At 35.1% G+C, this 18,796-nt stretch overlaps 2 protein-coding genes across 9 annotated transcripts in view; one reads left to right on the top strand and one right to left on the bottom strand.

Moving 5' to 3' along the window:
* PHC3 (polyhomeotic homolog 3) overlaps positions 1–17,558 on the top strand; it is a 77,548-nt gene extending 59,990 nt beyond the window's left edge. For 5 of the 7 annotated variants that reach the window (XM_045903401.3, XM_064585551.1, XM_045903403.3 and 2 more), the window contains 4 exons: positions 755–869; positions 3,879–4,011; positions 4,103–4,334; positions 9,592–17,558. In XM_045903401.3, coding sequence (XP_045759357.1) covers positions 755–869; positions 3,879–4,011; positions 4,103–4,334; positions 9,592–9,746 — 635 coding nt within the window. In that variant the 3' untranslated portion in view covers positions 9,747–17,558. Of the gene's footprint in view, positions 1–754; positions 870–3,878; positions 4,012–4,102; positions 4,335–4,509; positions 4,810–9,591 lie in introns of those variants that run through there. The other 2 variants (XM_045903404.3, XM_045903406.3) reach the window with 2 other exon arrangements.
* Positions 1–18,796, bottom strand: part of GPR160 (G protein-coupled receptor 160) — a 118,888-nt gene that overhangs the window by 52,567 nt on the left and 47,525 nt on the right. The gene's annotated exons all lie outside the window — the stretch shown is intronic.

Here is an 18,796-nt window from a genome sequence, read left to right on the forward strand (position 1 = left end):
TCTTGGGTCTAATAATATGGCTTGAAGAAAATTATGGCTATAGAGGTGGAGGGAAGGACATTCTAACTTAATAAAGAGAACACTCTGACAAAAAGGAGCAGAGTTTAGAAATTACAAAATTACTTGTGATTTTTAAGATTAAATTATTTTTGTTTTAATATGATATACCTCAAAGGGACTGCTTTACAAAGAGAGATGTATCTATATTTTCTATTGTACACGGCAGACCTTTGAAAATGTTCTCTTACATGCTCCTCTAAAATCAAGCATATCAAAAGTTTAGCTTCTTTTTGAAGTCATCCTCATTCTCTCCATTTACGTTGTGTTCTCTGCTATGTATCTTCGTAGCACCATGCACCAAAATTCATATCCTACGCAGTGCTTTTGAGAGTGTTCCTCCTGAAGGTTGTTACTTTGTCTTATTCATCTTCATTTCTTTTACACTGCTCAGTGAAGTTATTTGCCCATTTTAGGTATGTTGGATTCTTAGCAAAATGAACCTTTAAAAATGCATTGCTTATTTATACAGAGAAAACTCTATAAAATGTTTATGGAGGAGTAAGAAGGAATTGGTGGTTGCAGTTGTTTTTGGAGTATTTTCCCTGCCACAGTGGCTATGGATTGAAAAGTTAAAAGACCATTCCTTTAAGTTTCCTGGAGGGACTGAACTAGTTGTATCCAGCTGAAGTAGATGCTAAAAGAAAATCTGCCACAATTAAATTTTTGGAAGTTTTTTCCTTTGTTTCTTTTTTAGAGACATTAGAAGAAATGGACAGTGAATTGCTCAAGTGTGAATTCTGTGGGAAGATGGGATATGCTAATGAATTTCTTCGGTCAAAACGATTCTGCACTATGTCCTGTGCCAAAAGGTATTTCTATTCCCTTGACTTTCCTGAAGCAGAAACCAACAACCATTGTAAGAAACCCAAAAACTTGTAGAGGTTACTAGTAGCCAAAACTAGATACTATAATATACAGGAAGAATATCAAATAGGCATTTTCTGGAGCTACTTTGATATTTAGTTATTAAATTTTGCTCTGTGAGAGTTACATATTCATAACGTTTACAGTGAGTTTTACCACATATTCTGACATTGAAGTAGCAATCTCCTGGCAAGAATATGCTTAGGAGAATGTCTCCTGTGAATAAACCTACTAGTCCTTAAGGTATCAAAACAGTATTTGTTTTATCACCTTATTGTTTGATCAGTATGAAAATACCAGGATTTACTTTGTTTTGTTGTAACTTGTTTTCATTATATCCTGTTTATCCTAGGTTTTTAAGTGGGACAGCTGCAGCACAAGTTCCCCACATTGTTAAATCATCAAAGAGGAAAATAGGTCTTTTCTAAATCTATTATCAATAGTAATATTATAGGTAAACCATGTTCATAACTAAAGGAATGTTCAGTATCTTCATTGTTCTCATCACAGGTTTAGTATACATAAAAAACCCCACAAAACTCCTCTGATTCTGATAATAAATCCTAATATAGGTATTTACCACTAGAGGTGAAGTGTATGCACAGGTTATTTTGAAGTTTGTTCTCTGTTCCAAAAGGTGATATTCTCTCGAAGAATATAAGATCTTAATTGTTTGTATCTAGGGATTTTTCTTGCATGAATATATTATTTTGTATGGTGCCACTACAATATACTTAGTAAATCTTTTTTTTTTTAAGATTTTATTTATTAGAGAAAGAGAGAGTACACGAGAAGGAGTAGGGCCAGAGGAAGAAGCAGACTCCCCATTGAGCAGGGAGCCTGATGTGGGACTCGATCCTGGGACTCCAGGATGACCTGAGCTGAAGGCAGTTGCTCCAGGATGACCTGAGCCAGCCACCCAGGCGCCCTATACTCAGTAAATCTTAAGTTAAATAAATAATAGGAGTATTTTCCTCCAAAAATGGCTTCATTTGGTTTCTCAGTTGTTAGTCTTCTATTCACATATTATCTCGTGTTATTGATAGCCCTAACCAAATTATGTAACTCCTGTTTTAACTTGGGAGTTTTCCAGTTTGCATACACCACAAAAAAGATGAGTAGCTCTCTCATTCTAAGGATTAACAACTCTGAGGGAAAAGGATGGCCTTTCAGAATATTTTAAATGTCTTGACTATTAAATATTTCAGAATATTTAACACTACCATCTCTCCTCCCAGGGATGATTGCTGAGTTGTCAAGTTATTATACCTTTAGGTGAACCTCTTTCAGGGGGTGAGGGATCCTAATATAAGGGAAATGCAGATGAGAGAGCAAGGAGGAAAGGATAAGTTAGATGGGGGAAGAACTGCTATCTACATGTCTGCCTTGGAGATTTAAATATTTAGGGGCTAAATAGCAAATGTAAGGTTAGTCTCTCTGTTCTCTAGTCAGTGGGGAAGGAAGTTTTGTAGGTTGCTGTGAATGGAAATCAGAAACGTATAGAGGTGAGCGCACAGATCAGCATATTGAACACAGCAGGAGCTTGTTGAGTCGTTTAGAGTAAAATGAAGTGGCCATCTGGGCACTTTTTAAAAAATCTATTTTTAGGGAAAAAAATAGCCTATTCATTTTCATAGTACTCCTTACTTCCATTTGCTGATATTTTCATAAAACAGATGAGGAAAATTTGTTTTGGTATCTGTATATTGGTCCTAGAATAGTTAATCAATAGCAAAGTTCATTGGGATTTATTCTTGTCTTTTTCCTGAGAAATCTTAGAGCAAAAGAGTTTTGAAAATAAGAAATTACAGTGGCAGCTTTATGTGTTTAAGAAAGGAACTATATGTATTTTTCTATGCCTTTAGCTTTTCAGAAATTTGTTTCTTAAATTACTTCTTTTCACTCTTCTTTCTAAGGAAGGGGTTGGCAAACTGTACCCAGGCCACGTCCTTCATGTAGCCTATTTGTGGATGATGCCTGAGCTAAGGATGGTTCTTGAATTTTTAGATGGTTAGAAAAAAAATGAAAAGAATATTTCATAACATATGAAAATTATGTGAAATTCAAATTTTGGTCTAAGTAAAATTTTATTGGAACATGGCCATGCTCATTCATTATTGTTTATGGCTGCTTTCATGTTACAGTTGCAGAGTTGAGTAGTTGTGACAGACACTTGTATTGTCCACAAAGCTTAAAATATTTACTGTGTGGCCCTTTGTAGAAAAAGTCTGCCAGCCCTATTCTAGGCCTTGAAACCCAGTAAACAGCATAGGACTCTTTTAAACTGTCATCATGCCTTATACAGGTCTATATTAAAAAAATACTAGTCTATTTTGATAAAATGAAAATAATCTTTCAGCTAATTTTAAAGAACTACGTGTATTTGAATTTCCTCAATAGTGAGAACTATGAATTCCTTGTGTAACTCTGAAATCTCAACTTTACATTTTCACTCTTTGATTTCAGTAATATTTGAAAAATCTTTTACTAGCCATTTGAGATTTCCCCTTCTCTACTCCCTTAACTTCTTTATATTAATCTCTCTTTAGAAATGATTACTTGGGAAAACATCAGTGTGAACATCTACATAATTCATAACTTCGTTTTCTCCTGAACCTTGAATTATTTTGCAAAAAATCAGTTATCCTCTGTATTTTGCATGAAGTTTCCCACTATCATACTGTTATTAGGAGAAAATATCAGTACCTTGTTACAGGTGTCCAGTAATGTATATCACTATATTGTGCAATATTATGAAATATACAGAGGCCATTTTTTGACTGTCAGCATAAGTAAATCCACTGAACACTATGGTTTACTTTCTGAGGTATTAACAGTCCTTAATGAAGTATTTGGCACTTACTGATTCACAAGTGCACTTTAAAGTCATAATTAAATACTAAATGGAGTGTTCCACATATCGCTTAATATTTTTTCTTACTTGAATTTCTTAGGTACAATGTTAGCTGTTCTAAAAAATTTGCACTTAGTCGTTGGAATCGTAAGCCTGATAATCAAAGTCTTGGGCATCGTGGCCGTCGTCCAAGTGGCCCTGATGGGGCAGCAAGAGAACATATCCTTAGGCAGGTCTGTAGAAACCTTGCTTCAATGTACTATACCCTTTTCCGAAATGCAAGGAAAGTGCAATGCTGTATTTTACTTGTACTACATTTTCCAGCTTCCAATTACTTATCCATCTGCAGAAGAAGACTTGGCTTCTCATGAAGATTCTGTTCCATCTGCTATGACAACACGCCTGCGCAGGCAGAGTGAGCGGGAAAGAGAACGTGAGCTTCGGGATGTGAGAATTAGGAAAATGCCTGAGAACAGTGACTTGCTACCAGTTGCACAAACAGAGCCATCTATCTGGACAGTTGATGATGTGTGGGCCTTCATCCACTCTTTGCCTGGTATGTAATTCACCACTTTGGCCTTACATTTTTCTCGTGCATTCACACACAGGAATGATATTAGATCCATCCACACCTATTGCACAAAAGGGCTAGAGAAGTACTATGTATATGTATTAATTAAATGGCATTTGCTATTGAAATGTGATCTGTTTCCTCTTGCTTATTCCCTCAGCACAACTGGGTATTTTCTCATACCCCCCAAGTCGATAAAAACTGACTAGTCCTGCTTCTGCTGTGACACCTCAGCCGGTGAAGATATTAAAGGTGCTCTCTTCTCTTCAGTCTGATTTCTCTCGAGAGGTCAGTAGAGAGATTGAGTCAGACACTTCTTCCCTTCTGCTCTTCTATTTTTCTATTCTATTTCCTCTTTATTTCCTAATTTAACCTTTTTAAAATAAAATAAGAGAGACTATATATATATAAATTTTTGCATTTTTGAAAGCTAATCAAGACCTTTTAGAGTATGATAACGTTTTGGTTTCTTTTTAAAAAATCAAGCTGGTTCTTTTAAAGGAAGCTGCATTCCTTGATTCTTTCCAATAAGTAGCCATCAAGAACACTTCTAAAATTTGATTTTTTAAGTAGACAACTAAAATTCAGTTATGATATTCCATTCCAATATTGAGGGTAACTTTCTTATTTATGTTTTCCTGCTCTCTCATTTTGGTACTCTTTCCATCAGCTTAATTCTTTATGTTCTTTATCTTTTTTCTTTAATGCAGCAATCTTTTATATCTACTTTCTCCAAGGGACTGGTTACTAAAGATAACTGCACCATTGCTCATGATGAGACCCACACTGATTATGTAAAGACTTTTTTTTCTAATCAAATCTTACTCATTTTAACCTTACGAATGTGGAAAACAAGGAGATTTTTTAAATGTTTGCTCCGTTTTGATTTTATTGTGAATCACATTATTTCTCTTGATACAAACTTTCCAGAAAAATATATCCCCTTTGAACTCGACAGACTTATTAAAATTAATCCAGCTATTTTTGCTGATTAATCTTTCTGTGAAGGTAACCACTACCTCAGAAGCAAACTTACAGTTAATGTGCTGAATGAAGAAAGTATATTCAGAACTATTACTGCTTTAAAAAAAAAAAAAACTGCCATTTTACCTTATATAAACAGAATTCTATGACATTTTATTATTTTTTCAGTAGCTTGTTTCAGAAATGCTAAATAAGTTTTTTGTTGTTTTTTTTTTTAAACAAGATATGGTCACTTTTAAAGAAAGATTGCAGTTGTTTAAATAAAGAAAGGATACATTTTTCATTGAAGATTTTTTAAACACGCACCTAAGGAAACTTAGGTATGAGTTAAGTGCTAACCATATAGGTTTTGAATCTGCTTTAAAACTGGTATGTTAGAAGATTGTGAGTCTTCACTGGTTGTGGTTTTAATATTTGATGACATAAATTTTAGTTTTTAGACCAGTCTAGATATCTTGAGAATTAACACCGGACTCTCTACTGATTCCTTGGGGTTGGACTTTGATTCTGTCATCTTCAGAAGTAATCTTCATCTTCCACATGGGGCATGTAAGCTATTAGCCTGATTTCTCATTTGGGGAAACTATTTCCTTTCCTTTGGGGAGGAGCATTGGTTCATATCCTGAGGAAAGTAATTGGTCAAATAATTAACAAATAATAGGTATCCGATTCTTCTATCATTTCATATACTTTTGTTAGGGCTAATTTTCAAACTTTCCCCAATACCCATTTGCTGTGAGGTTATTCTTGGCTGCTATTTTAGAACAAAGGCTAAACTCCTTTGTCTCATTCTTGCTTCATTTCAGTTTAAAAAAAAAAAAGTGCTTATATTTGAGATGCTTGTCTTAGTTTATCAAGACAATTTTGTTGCCAGTTGTTTAGAGAACATTACTTATCATTAAAGGGAAACTGCTTTATAATTTAGAATTGTTTGGTGCTGTGTGAGAGTCTGCTTTCCTTTAACTGATTAAATGGGAGTCCTTCCGAACTGCTTTGACAGGCTAAATAACAGGCTTATTTGTGTGATCAGTTATATCTTCTTTCTCAGTATTTCTCTCTGAATAATCCCTGTGGCCTAAAGTAAATCTCATATCAGAAAATGCTTTTGTCTTCATTTCTCTATGCTCCTCTGGCCTTTGTAAACATCTTTTGAGCCTCTTTCAGGCTCATTCGGGACTGCATTGTTTTTCTTCCAGGTAATCTACTTCCAACCTTTTCTTATAGAATGAACAAGCTTATAACTTTTGTAATCTCTGTATTTTCTTTCTTTCCAGTTGAGATAGGCTTCCCTCTTTCATCAGGGCACCGATATTTACTCCTGGAGTTTTCTCTTTGTATAATGTCATCTTACAAACCATCCTGGTGGGACCATATTAGAGCTGTATGCTGTATATCCAATCTCAGAGCTGCTGCCACAGTGAAAAATTATTTTCTTCTGGGGTGCCTGGGTGGCTCAGTCAGTTGGGTGTCTGACTCTTGGTTTTGGCTCAAGTTATGATCTCAGGGTCTTGAGATTGGCGCCTGCTTAAGATTCTCTCACACACACTCTGTCCACGCCCCCCCCTCGTGTGCGCACTCTCTCTAAATTAAAAAATATCTATTTTCTTCTAATTTTTGTGCATTAAAAAGTTCTCTATGGGAATGATTCTTCTCTTCAATTAACTGTAGTATCTTAACTCGATCAGTGCAAAGGTCAGTTTATTCTGTATTTATTAATTTGTGAATCTGTAGATTTGGTTTCTCTGTAGGCATATAAAGTAGGAATTAGCCTAAAAACATATGACTATTGGTTTTCATAATACTACTATTGGGACTTGTTTATTATGTAATATTAAGTGGCAGGTGATATATTTTCACCAGCCTTACTGAGATCATTTTTGTGCAGTGTTTTGTTTTGGGTTTAGCTGGAAAAGGGACTGGACTGAAAAGTTCAGTTGGGACTCGTCCAGTTGCAGAGGTCCATGCCCATCCTGATAGCTGCTTCTGGTGACATAAAGCCAGCAATGCTGACTGGGTGCTGCAGTTGGGATATATTTTGTATGAGTCCCTGGGGCACCAGTCATTTTACAGAAGTAGATTCTAATGTCAGAAACTCATTGAACTTTTAGCTCAGTATACCCTGAGCATCTAAACATTTTTTGAAAATTCATTTTTCTTTAGTGAGTTTCGGAAAAATATTTGCTTCTGCCTTTTTTTTTCTTTTTTAAAGTAATTTTATTTTTTCATTTCTATACTCATGTATAGTATAACTGCTCTTTGTTGTGGTTGGCTTATGGAAGTTGTGATCTAAAATTCTGAAGATAATGCATTCCTACACGATCATGGTGTTTCCCGAAACATTTTTTGTTCATTATTATTTTGCTAATACATTTAACTTACTACAAGAAGACATCTGAAGAGGGATCTCCCAGTACAGAGGAAAAACACGTGCTATGTATTTCTTCATGGAGAACTCCTTGTTTCTATTCCCAAATGTAGCTCTTACAGTCCTCATTACTTCTCATTGCTCCTGTTTTCTGAATCTAAATAAGTCCCGCCCTGTCTTTCTCTCTCTTCTTTTCTTTCCTGTGTTCTTGTAAGTAAGACTGAAGAGAGAAGAACATTAGTTCTTTCATAAAAAGAAGGATGAAGTCACAACTAGATGCAAGATTAGTCAGTTTTGTCTGCCCAGTTTTGAGAGCTACCTCTGGGAAAAGAAAGGGAGCTTTTCTATGGTGAGTAATCCCGTTTTAACTGTATAATTTCTTTCATATGGTAAATGGGCAAAACCATCACATTCTGCTTAGGGTACTTTTGAAATGTCAGTTTTTTAGTCTGAGAAATTAAAATAGAGAAATTGAAAAGCTGGCTGCCATATATGAAACAGGAAAGAAACAACAGAGAAGATGGGAAGAGAAATAACCAAGAGAAAAGATGCCCATACAGCTGAATACAGAAGAAAGTGTATTACTCTTACAAGTAGCTCTTCCGTAGAAGATCCTGTTTTTGTTTATTGTTTGTTTATTCACTCATCCAGTCCTTCACTTATACAGAAATGTATGTATTTAGCACCTAACAATGCTTTGTGCTTGGTACCGGGGTTATAGGGATGATATCATTATCTTATGTAAACAAGTGGATGACACATTTGCAGTAGAAAGGATAATCATTCCAGCAAAGTTGTGCTCTCCAGCGGTGTAATGTAACCATTTCCATTATTCGTTATCTTTGTGTTTTCTCTTAGAATGCTGATTTGAATAAAATAGACTTGAAGCTGTTAGTTTTTACTCTTAAATTCATTTTTATAATTTCACTGTCTCTTACAAGGAAGCTTCCACATTATTGCATTCTCTCCTTTCTTCGTACCTTCCCTCGTTGTTTCTTTACCCTTAGTGGGGAAGTTTATTGAGTAACATGGCTGTGCAAAATTTGGTAGATAATAAAAACGTTTGAGGTTCAAGTAGATGTTAGCATTGCTACCTGCTAAAGCGCCTGGTTTACACTGAGAGATAAAATATTTGGCAAGAGATTAGGGGGCAAGTTCATAATTTCAATGGGAATTTATGTTTTCTTATCAAAAGTAGAGACAAATCCAGTGATACTAAGATTTGAAGTTGAAATTACAAGTCAAGCAGTGTAATACATTTCAGCAGCATTGCAATAGATTGATACTACAATCTTGTTGGTTTGGTTCTTTCCTGAGTAAAAAATAAAAATGTTTTACATGTGCTTGGTAATTGAAGGTTGTAAATTAGAATAAGGTACAAATGATAATGAAAGTCGTACTCTGGTACTTGAGAAAATATTTCTAAATTGTTACTCAAATGACAGAACATTGTATTTTATTTCCCTACACCTGTATGTGAAGGGTATATTATACAAAGAAAAGTTCATGAGGTATAATAACTAGTTAATCCAAACTTGTTCTATGTGTGGCACGCTTTGAGGTAATACCATTGTCTTTTTTGTCAAGGTATGTTATATCTGAACTGATGAATCTACATTTTTCCTGACTCTAATTATTTCTATAATAATATTTTTAGAACAAGAATTCCAAGTAAATTGCTTTACCTGATTTTGAATTAATTCTTATTTTCAGAATTCCAAGAAATATTCTCTTCTTCAGGAGTGAACCCAAGACTACCATAAATAAATTTCATTTGTTTCTCAGCCTGTATTTCAGATACTCAGATCCACTGAGAACATAACTGTGACTGTTAGACGTAACATCTAATTATTTTGTATTAATGCTAACTTCCGTCCTCTGCTCAAATTCCAGGCTGCCAAGATATCGCAGATGAGTTCAGAGCACAGGAGATTGATGGACAGGCCCTTCTTTTGCTAAAAGAAGACCATCTTATGAGTGCAATGAATATCAAATTAGGCCCGGCCCTGAAGATCTGTGCACGCATCAACTCTCTGAAGGAATCTTAACAGGATCATGAGGCTGTGAGAAAACAGCAGTTTTTACTTTTCTTAAACAGACTTGTAAGGTAAAGGCTCAAGTTGGCCTAGAATATTATCATATATTGTGGTGGATAGCCAAGCACATTGGGATCTCCACATCAAAAGGTGACATTTCTTCTACAGATATAATTCATCATACATTTTCATAAGTAGCCAACATTGGTAAAAATTAATTTTACAGGTTACATGCAACAACGAAAGACTTATATAGAGGGCCATGATATTTTTCAAAGAAACGTGTTATACTAGATAATTTTTTAAAGGTGATGTTTATCGTTAATATAAAGAATCCTTTTAAAAGTAATTTAATGATTTACATTTCTCCTCTTTTGATTCGGTTTTCTTATACATTTTTCTACCCTGTAAGTTTTCTATAGGTTGTCATGAGAGAGATAATTTAGGAGTAATTTAGGAATAGTTTAGGAGTCCAGTGACTGGAATTGTATGCCATGAGATAACAGTGTGCATTTAAAAAAATGTCTGTCAGACAATTGCTTTGTCTATAAAAAAAGGATTGCATTCTAGCATGAATAATACTGATCTGGAAGTCAGAAGAGTTGGTTTCTGTTCCAAACTTGACTAAGAATTTGGTGCGGCTGAGAAAGTTTTCCTCTTAGTTTTTGTACATTTAGATTAGTGGTTCTCAACAGAAGGTCAGTGTTGCTGCCCAGGGGACATTTGACAATGTCTAGAGACATTTTGGTTGTCATAGCTTGGAGGGGCTGGGTGGGGTTGTTATTGGCATCTAGACCATGGAGGACAGGGATGTTGCTAAATATCCCACAGTGCACAGGACGGTTCCAAAACAAAGATTTATCAAGTAGTGTCAAAGTTCGGAAACCCTAGTGTAGGAGGGATAAATGTTGCTCTTTTTTACCAAAAGGGATAATTTGAAAAGATGGAGCACAATAAGGAATACATGATACAGTGGATGTATTTCAGATAGTATTAATGTTCTGCTGAAGTATTTTTCCCAGTTTTATGCATCCTAGAGACAAGGGAAAAGTCCACTAAATTGACCTGTAAAATAAGGACTAGCATACAAATAATTTGACTCTCCGAAAGTACAGATTCCTATTAATTATCTTTCATATCTGCTTTTCTGCACTGATGAAGGCATAATGTGATTATACCTTATGAACCAGTGCATAGCCTTACAAGGAGTCCAAGCTTACCTGGCATGACAGTAGTTTGTAGTGGATATGTGGTTGGTCTTCGGATTTTTTTCCAACCTTGAACATGCTGGGTCTAGCTAGAATGCACATTCCTTTTTCTTGACTAAACCCTTGCATGCTTCCTACAAAGTACCCACCAATAATATCTCTTGGATTATCAGACCCAATTTTGTAAGTACATGTTTTAGGGAAAAAAATTTTAAAGTAAAATTTTTCACCAAATAGTGTCCTATCAGAATTATGACAATAAAACAAAATTGTTGTGGGAGCCGTGAGAGCCTGATAGTCCTGGACATAAAAAATTTATTTTAATCTTTTTTTTTTTTTTTATCTTTGCCACACGATGGAAATGTTTTAAAATAGAAGGAACATACGTAGATATTTGGCAGGAGTTCAGTAAGTGGGGAAGGAAGAGTCCATGGGTTTCAGTCATTGTCACTGCTCTTTTCAAAAAGATTGTGTTGAGCTAGTAGAGGACTAAAGATGTCATTAAAGACATCACAGATATTTATCTTTTGGCTTTGTGTACATTAGAGAATGTTGATTATTTTTATACAAAAATACAGCGGGTAATTTTTTTAATCTTTAGATGCCTCTTGTTTGAATGTATGCTTTGTGGGATTCTTTTGTGTAGTAATGTTTTAAAAGAAGATGTTTACTGACAGTTATGTGTAGGATTAGAATGTGTAATATAGTGTAAGGCTCATTTTCCAGACCTACAATAGCTTGTAGTCTATGTTACATATTTCTTTATATCACATTTTTAATTATTGGATTAAAGTTTCAAGGAAAGGTAGGTACTCTGTAGTCAATTTTCATTTGTTAGCAAGTTAATCGTTATGACAGAGTTGTCATATGCTTGACTTTCCCCCCCTCATCTTGCAGTTCCAGAACACAAGTATAGGCTGAGCATTAGTAGGAGATGATCCACTGCAGGGGTAGGGAGGGTGTGGAGGGCACAAAGGAAAATCTCCTCTGGAATTAAAACGTTTTCGTAGATAATCCACAAGCAATTGATTATTTGGGGATAGACTCCCCTAGCAATAATGATTACCGCCCATAACTATATTATCTATAGCCTTTAAGGTATTAACTTTGAACTATGTACAGGTTCTCCTTTTATTTACTCCCTTTTCTAATATCAGTCATTATATACTAACTGAAAGCCCCCATGCCTAGCACTGTGTTAAATATTCAAGAAAGCTTATAAGAACGGCTGGGGGCGGGGGGGGGGGGGGTTTCCATTTGATGAGAGCACCTTATAATCTTAAATCTTGTAATAATCTCAAAAGTAGTCCAGATCTTCTCTTGTCCTCACTCAAAACATGCCTAGAAAATATACTTGGTTTTTCAAATGAGCTATTTTATTTAGAAATGGCTCATTTGCTCAACTGGTAGTTTTCCCTGTTGATGCATCTGTTTCTTTCTAGAGAATTAACCATCTTAAAATCAGAGCTTCAGTTATATATGATGGATATGGACGATAACACTGGGCATCCACCTCTCTCCTAGGTTCTGAGCACAGTTTTGGTATGATGTAGGTGGGGAGAGTGTTGTTTTTTCTTCATGCTAATAATTGTTTTAGGAGGAGAAAGAATGACAAAAAGGGGACATGGGAAGTTCTTTCTACTTTTGCTACCTGAGTTTGCATCTTCTGACTTCTTTAAACTGATGCACTCTTTTCCCATTGAGGGAAATAAAACCTACACGTTTCAGATTTTATTTGCTTTAAGCCATGTGTTCCTAAGAAAATAAACACACTCAGAGAGCTGGTTTGTAAACATTTTTACATGATATGGATTTTCATCAAGCCTTGTGTCTGACAAGCTATGCAGCTTTGATATAATCACTATTGTATAAGGCAGAGTGCTGTCCCCAAACCTGTCACTTTTTAATGGCATATAACTATTTCCAGGATGCTATGGCATCGCTAAACAGATGCTTTTCTTAGTATCAGCTTAAGGGCTGTCACATAGGAGTAGAGAATGTGGAATGGGGAGAAGACATACTAGCGAAGAAGCTTGAGAATGGGAGAGAGGCAGACAAGAGACCTGCCACTTTGCTTATCCCACTTCAACACTGAACAAATTTCTGCACTTTTGAAGAAGTTAATATTCATGTTTTAAATAGAGATGATTTTTTTAGGTAGCCCATTGTTTGTTTTTGTTTCCTAGTGTGTTTAAACACTTGCTTAGAACTGTATGAAGTATTGTTGTGCCCATACCTTTGACTAATTTTTGACCTAGCTAATCTTCATATATCAAGTGTGAAATTATAGTCAGACATTTATTCAAATACCGGTCTGATACTGAAACCTGTCACAGTGTCCCATATTAGAGACTGGTTCAGTTAAATGTTATAAAGTCCTGTTGTTTGCATTCGGAGGGTTCTGGTACCATCATGGCGTAAGTATGGTAGGAGGGCAATATATAGATTGCATACTCTTAGGTTGTGTTTACATATGTGTAAGCCGTTTTGGAAAGAATAAACTATTATAGATGGATGTGAATGATGCTGTCCTCACAGCCGTACTGAGTAGCTGAAATCCTGATTGGACACACTGTTAAAAAGTTGTAAAGACATTTTAAACTAGAACCTTGTGATTATATTTTGTGGTTTGAAGATCCTCACCCCTAATGACTGGCAGGAATGCATGCTGCCTGTGTGACAGCCTCAGAGGGCCTCCCCTACTGCTTCCCTCCCCTACTGCTTCGCTTCCCTCAAGCCTGTTCTAGCCCCGCGAGAACCATGGGAAAACTTCTTAGAGACCTTTGCCTGAAAATCCTTAGAGAGGATTTTGTAGTAGAGTTAATTTTAGGAAGGCAGTTGGGGCAGGACTTTCTAAGACCTAACAGTCACGTTTCAATGAAACGTTTGGGCAGTAGGAACTGGCCCATCGACGCAACAATGTTCAGTCTGTTTCCTGTGCACCATCTATGTAGCTGGGCCTCGAGGAAGGTTTTCCAGTGGGAAGGACAGGGAAGTGGAGGAAGAGACAAACAGGAGGAAAAGCATTCCAGACCCAAGGGGACAGTACAGTTAACGGAGTGAGGGTGTGTAGTATAGATATGACCTTCAGTAGTTCAGAATAATACAGTGTAATGGTTGGGTCCGTTACAGCAGTAAGATTCACCTGTAATCATACTCATTCTTTCACTCTGTATCAAATGATCCTGCCCTAGGAGGACTTCCTGCCCCTAAAAGGACTATTAATAAATAGTTCCAGTGATATATAAGTTAGTGATTTTTTACTTCAAAAAGTGACAACCATTGTACTTGGAGAGTATCTGTCAAAAACTCAAAAGGTTAATTGTTATAATTGAGTTATTGGAATTATAGAGGACAGTATCCATTTTCAGATACCACAGTTGAATCAACCTTACAAGGCTGATTGTTACAAAGGCATTTTAAGATAGTATTTTATTTGTTAGGTTGTATCTAAGAATTGGATGACTAGAGAGCTATAGCTTTCTTGTTATTAGTATGGATTTCAACAGAAGCCTACCTCTCTTTCTTTGATGCACAGTAGTGTGGATCATGAAATGAACTGTTTAATTCACATTCATCAATATTGGTATTTTATGAGTCTATTTAAGAGCATTTGATTTAATCTTAAAGATTGTGATTCAATTTAGATAAGCACAAATACAGTGTTAGAAAAATAAATATGCAATCTTACTAAAGTTTAATTTCAACCTATTATAAACTGTACATCTTAAAAAAATTCTTTGGGAAGATATTCCTTTTTTGTTAGTTCATAATATGTACCATTATATAGTTTCCTTCATAGCAGCAATACAAGCCATTTCTTCAATAATAATAAAAAAAGTTGAAAATTATATTATCTTCTTTGGAAAAAGTTTCCTAAATTTTTAAGAATTTAAAGTTTTACATATTATTTTTTAGAGCTTATTTAATCTATTTTAAAATAATACTATGACAAAGCTTTTTTTGAAAGTTGTAAAGCACTAATACAAATTAGCGTCATTTTCCAGAGCACCGTGTTTGGCTTTTTCTGAACTTTCACGTGAGCTCACAGACATTAAAAGGGAGCGGTCTCTCTCCTTTTCAGCTCTGAGGCCCAGCTTCTCTAATGAAAACCCCATTCTGCTCGAACTCATGAACACACACCTCTTCAGTGCCATGTTTATGGGTCCTTTTAGGAAAGGTTTTCCATGAATGTTTCATTTTTTTCTTTTTTTATAGCTTGTGAACATTTAATTTTATTTAAAGATGACAATTTTAATCTCAGATGTTGGAGAAGAGGGTACATTAGAGAAGTATTTGTTCCCACTGCTTTTGTGAAAAGTATAATTGTTCTCTGATATTGATGATGTCAGTATGAATCCACAGAAAGAAAACCTTTACAAGGGTTTTAAAATGTATTGCTGAAAAGAAGTCTAGTGATGAATTTTAAGTCAGAAAAAAGAACTTAATATAAATTTAACATACTGTTCTGCTAACATGGCATAGTTTTAAATATAAGCAGAAGTCAGTAATTCCTTTGAGACCACCTACTTCAACTGACTCCAGTCATCATCTTAAGAATTGATAGTAGCCATCAGTTATTGGCTGAAAAGTTATGCTCTAGGAACTATTATCAGTGTTAAACCCATGTTTTGTGGAGCTTTAATTAATGGAGGTGAAGAAGTTGGTGTTTATAGGATAGTGGTGGGGCTGGTAGTGAAATAAACGTGAATCTGTTCTAGAAAGAACTTTTTTTAGTCTTGCCTCAAGCAAACGAGAAGTGTCCATTGCTTAAAATCTTTATTTAGAATGTGTTGTTAAAGTCTTAATTCTTTTTGTTTTAGGTAGTACTAAATGGTCTACTTCAGTAGTAAATAAGAGATGAACATAATCATTAAATGAAAGAAGATAAAATGCTGGTTGGGGGGCTGGGAGTTTTACTTGCAGTTGGTGACTTAGTGGCGTGTGACACCTTCAGCCCTTCCTTTGCTTTTAACCTGTTCCATCTTCTGAATACACAGTATGGAGCCTCTACTACTCAAAAGGCTGATTTTGGTTTAAATCATCTTTAAGGTACCTCCCAGCTCTAAAACTATGATTCTAGGCCACATAATGGGGTATTTTTAAAGTTGCTTCTACTTACTCTCTTCCCTTTGGAACAGTTCATTTCATACTAAGAGCTTTTGCTACAAGATAAATGTTAAGCATCCATTTCCTGGGCCACCTGCAGTTTTTGTTCTCTTACGGATTAAAGTAGAGAAGGAAAATTGTACAGACAAGCAAATGAGGGCATTTTTGTAAATGCTTCCTACTAGTTAACCACTGAACATACAAATACATATGAACATTGTCATTCATGCATTTATCCATTCATTTTAGTAAACCATTTGAACACTTACTATGTGCAATGTGTGGTATACATGACTTAAGGAACTGGTAATAAGTACACAAAATCTTCCCAAACAATTCTGATTGTGGCTTTAAACAAACATGGACATTATTATTACTATTACTTACTGTACTGAATGTGAAGTTGGAACTGAGAGGGAAATTTTTATGTCCGGGGTAAATAAAAGTATTAAGCTAGATGACATCTAAGGGGTCGGAGTGAATCACAGCACAATATTCCTAAAACACATTTCACATACTAATCATAGTCAATCATATACCTGATTATCGGTTACAAAATCAAGGGTACCTGATAAGGATTTACATTTTCAGACTGTTGTGACAGCTCATATTTCTCAGAATTATTTTGACCCTTGAATCTATTCCAGAGGTGTTGCTATACAGGGTGTGTGACAGAACAATACAAAGAAAGAAGCTGGTGCTGATTTACTATACATTTGTTAACTACAAAAGCTTTACACCCAGTACTGACAGTGGAGTAACTTTCTAAAACTGAAAAGTCTCAAAGGAGATCGCTAAACAGGTTTGTTTTTTATTGTCTTTTGTTGATAAAGCAAGAAATTACACAAAATTTATTGTTATTACAAATACTTTTTAGAAAGCACACATGTATTACATAGTTAAAAGGGTTTCCTTTAAAATGCAGAACTGGTCAACATAAAACCATTCCATGCTTGAATTGACAGCTATTTGGAGAATAAATATTGAATGGCATTGATTAACTGGGTAATTTCCTTACCACTTGGGGGTTCTGTGAAATGTTCTAATTCTTGTTGTTCCAGCAATACAGATTAACATCATGCTAGCATTCTCCATAAAGATACAAAATGAAAATATCTTTTTTTCCTCACCCCCTCAAAATAAAAATACCTAATATTAAAGAAGATCTTTTATGCATCATCGTTGCAGCTTTTAAAGCAGGAAAATGTCCCAATACATGTTAGATTAGAATCTAAAACTGATTGAAAATAGAACACTGACACCCAAGTAACCAAATAGTCTGGGTTTAAAAGAATTTTCCATGGTCCTGGTTAAAATTTACTTTTAAAATGTTTTCATTCACCTAATTTTTCAAATATTTTATGGTGTTAAAATATCTATAGCATACTTTTTGTATATGTATTCTTGAATTTTAAAAAGCTAATGCAGTGTGCATAATTATAGATGTCTGATTGCCAGTACACTTAGATTCCCAATCACCTCATTCAGAAGCTTGGTCTTGTTTTTTTCCATAGGAAAAAAAAGTCAAAGTGAGTTCTAAAAACTATCCTCAGAGTGAGGAGTGAGCTGTGGTGAAGGCTGGAGTTGTAGACACAGTGTGTGGAGGGGTACTGACAGGAGAGGCGAGGGTGGGCGTTTCAAGCCTCTGTTAAATTACTGCTTTTTGTCTTCTTGCTTGTTAAAAAAAATGTTACTTTGTTGATTTAACAAAGGCAAATTGTTGTAATTTTTTTTTGATGCTTCAAGCACACATTAACTGATTTTTAAATTCCTTTTGGTTCCTCCCATTGTTCTAAAATAGGACTTTCATATTACTAAAACCTCAAAAGCTCATCTACCCAGGTTGAACAAAGCATCACCAAGGGGAAAGGAAACCTTTTTTACTTTTACAAAAAACAGATGTTAAGATTATATATAGATGTATTCTTTCCACTGGATATTGTATTAGAGTCCTCCTTACAGGAAATGAAATAGTTTTAGCACTCTTAGCATTAGCGTTCCTAGATTGGTGTCTATAGCTACAGTTTTAAAATGTATAACCTGAAAATGAAGTTAATTTTGCATTATAAGAGCACATCATGATCTATGTAAAAAGACTGTCCATTTGGTGTATTTTTTTAAAAGAGAAAGCACTTTCATATTAACAAGTAGCATGTGTATGAATTTTAGATTTTCATATTTGTTGTGTCTGTATTCAGTGAAGTAAAATTGAGCATTCAAATGTTTGTTGATGGCAACATTAACTGTTAAATTAAAGCACCTTATACTCTGCTGCTTAAACTTGCTTGTAATTGCACCTTTGTTACCTGCACATTTTCATATAGAATATTGTTGTTAACATTGCCTCATGTGGGTCTGGATGGAAGGTTAGTGGGCCTACAGGATCATTTATTTATATTGTTTATATTACAATAATATATTGTAGACCAGTTGTAAGTTCATTTCTTTACAAATAAAAGCCTCTTCCATTTGGCTGGTCGATTGAATAATTTTTTCTTTAAGCTTATGAGGGCTTTGAAATAGTTACAAATTTGCCTATTTATAATCTGCAGAGTGTAAATCTTTACTAAGTACAATATATTTTAAAGTATCTCAGTCCTAGGTAATGGCCAGTTAGTTAGAAAGTGGTACAGTCAGAGGGAAAGTAACCCAGAGAAGTAGAGGGGATGAAGTTTAGAAATGGTGACAGTTATAGACAGTATCTACGTAGTTGAACAAAGTGACTTCAGTTGATTTCTGCCATTG

The sequence above is a fragment of the Mirounga angustirostris genome, unplaced genomic scaffold, assembly GCF_029215605.1.
Source record: "Mirounga angustirostris isolate CCGP_5_RB_7025 unplaced genomic scaffold, mMirAng1.0.hap1 SCAF_1, whole genome shotgun sequence".
NCBI classification, from domain to species: domain Eukaryota; kingdom Metazoa; phylum Chordata; class Mammalia; order Carnivora; family Phocidae; genus Mirounga; species Mirounga angustirostris.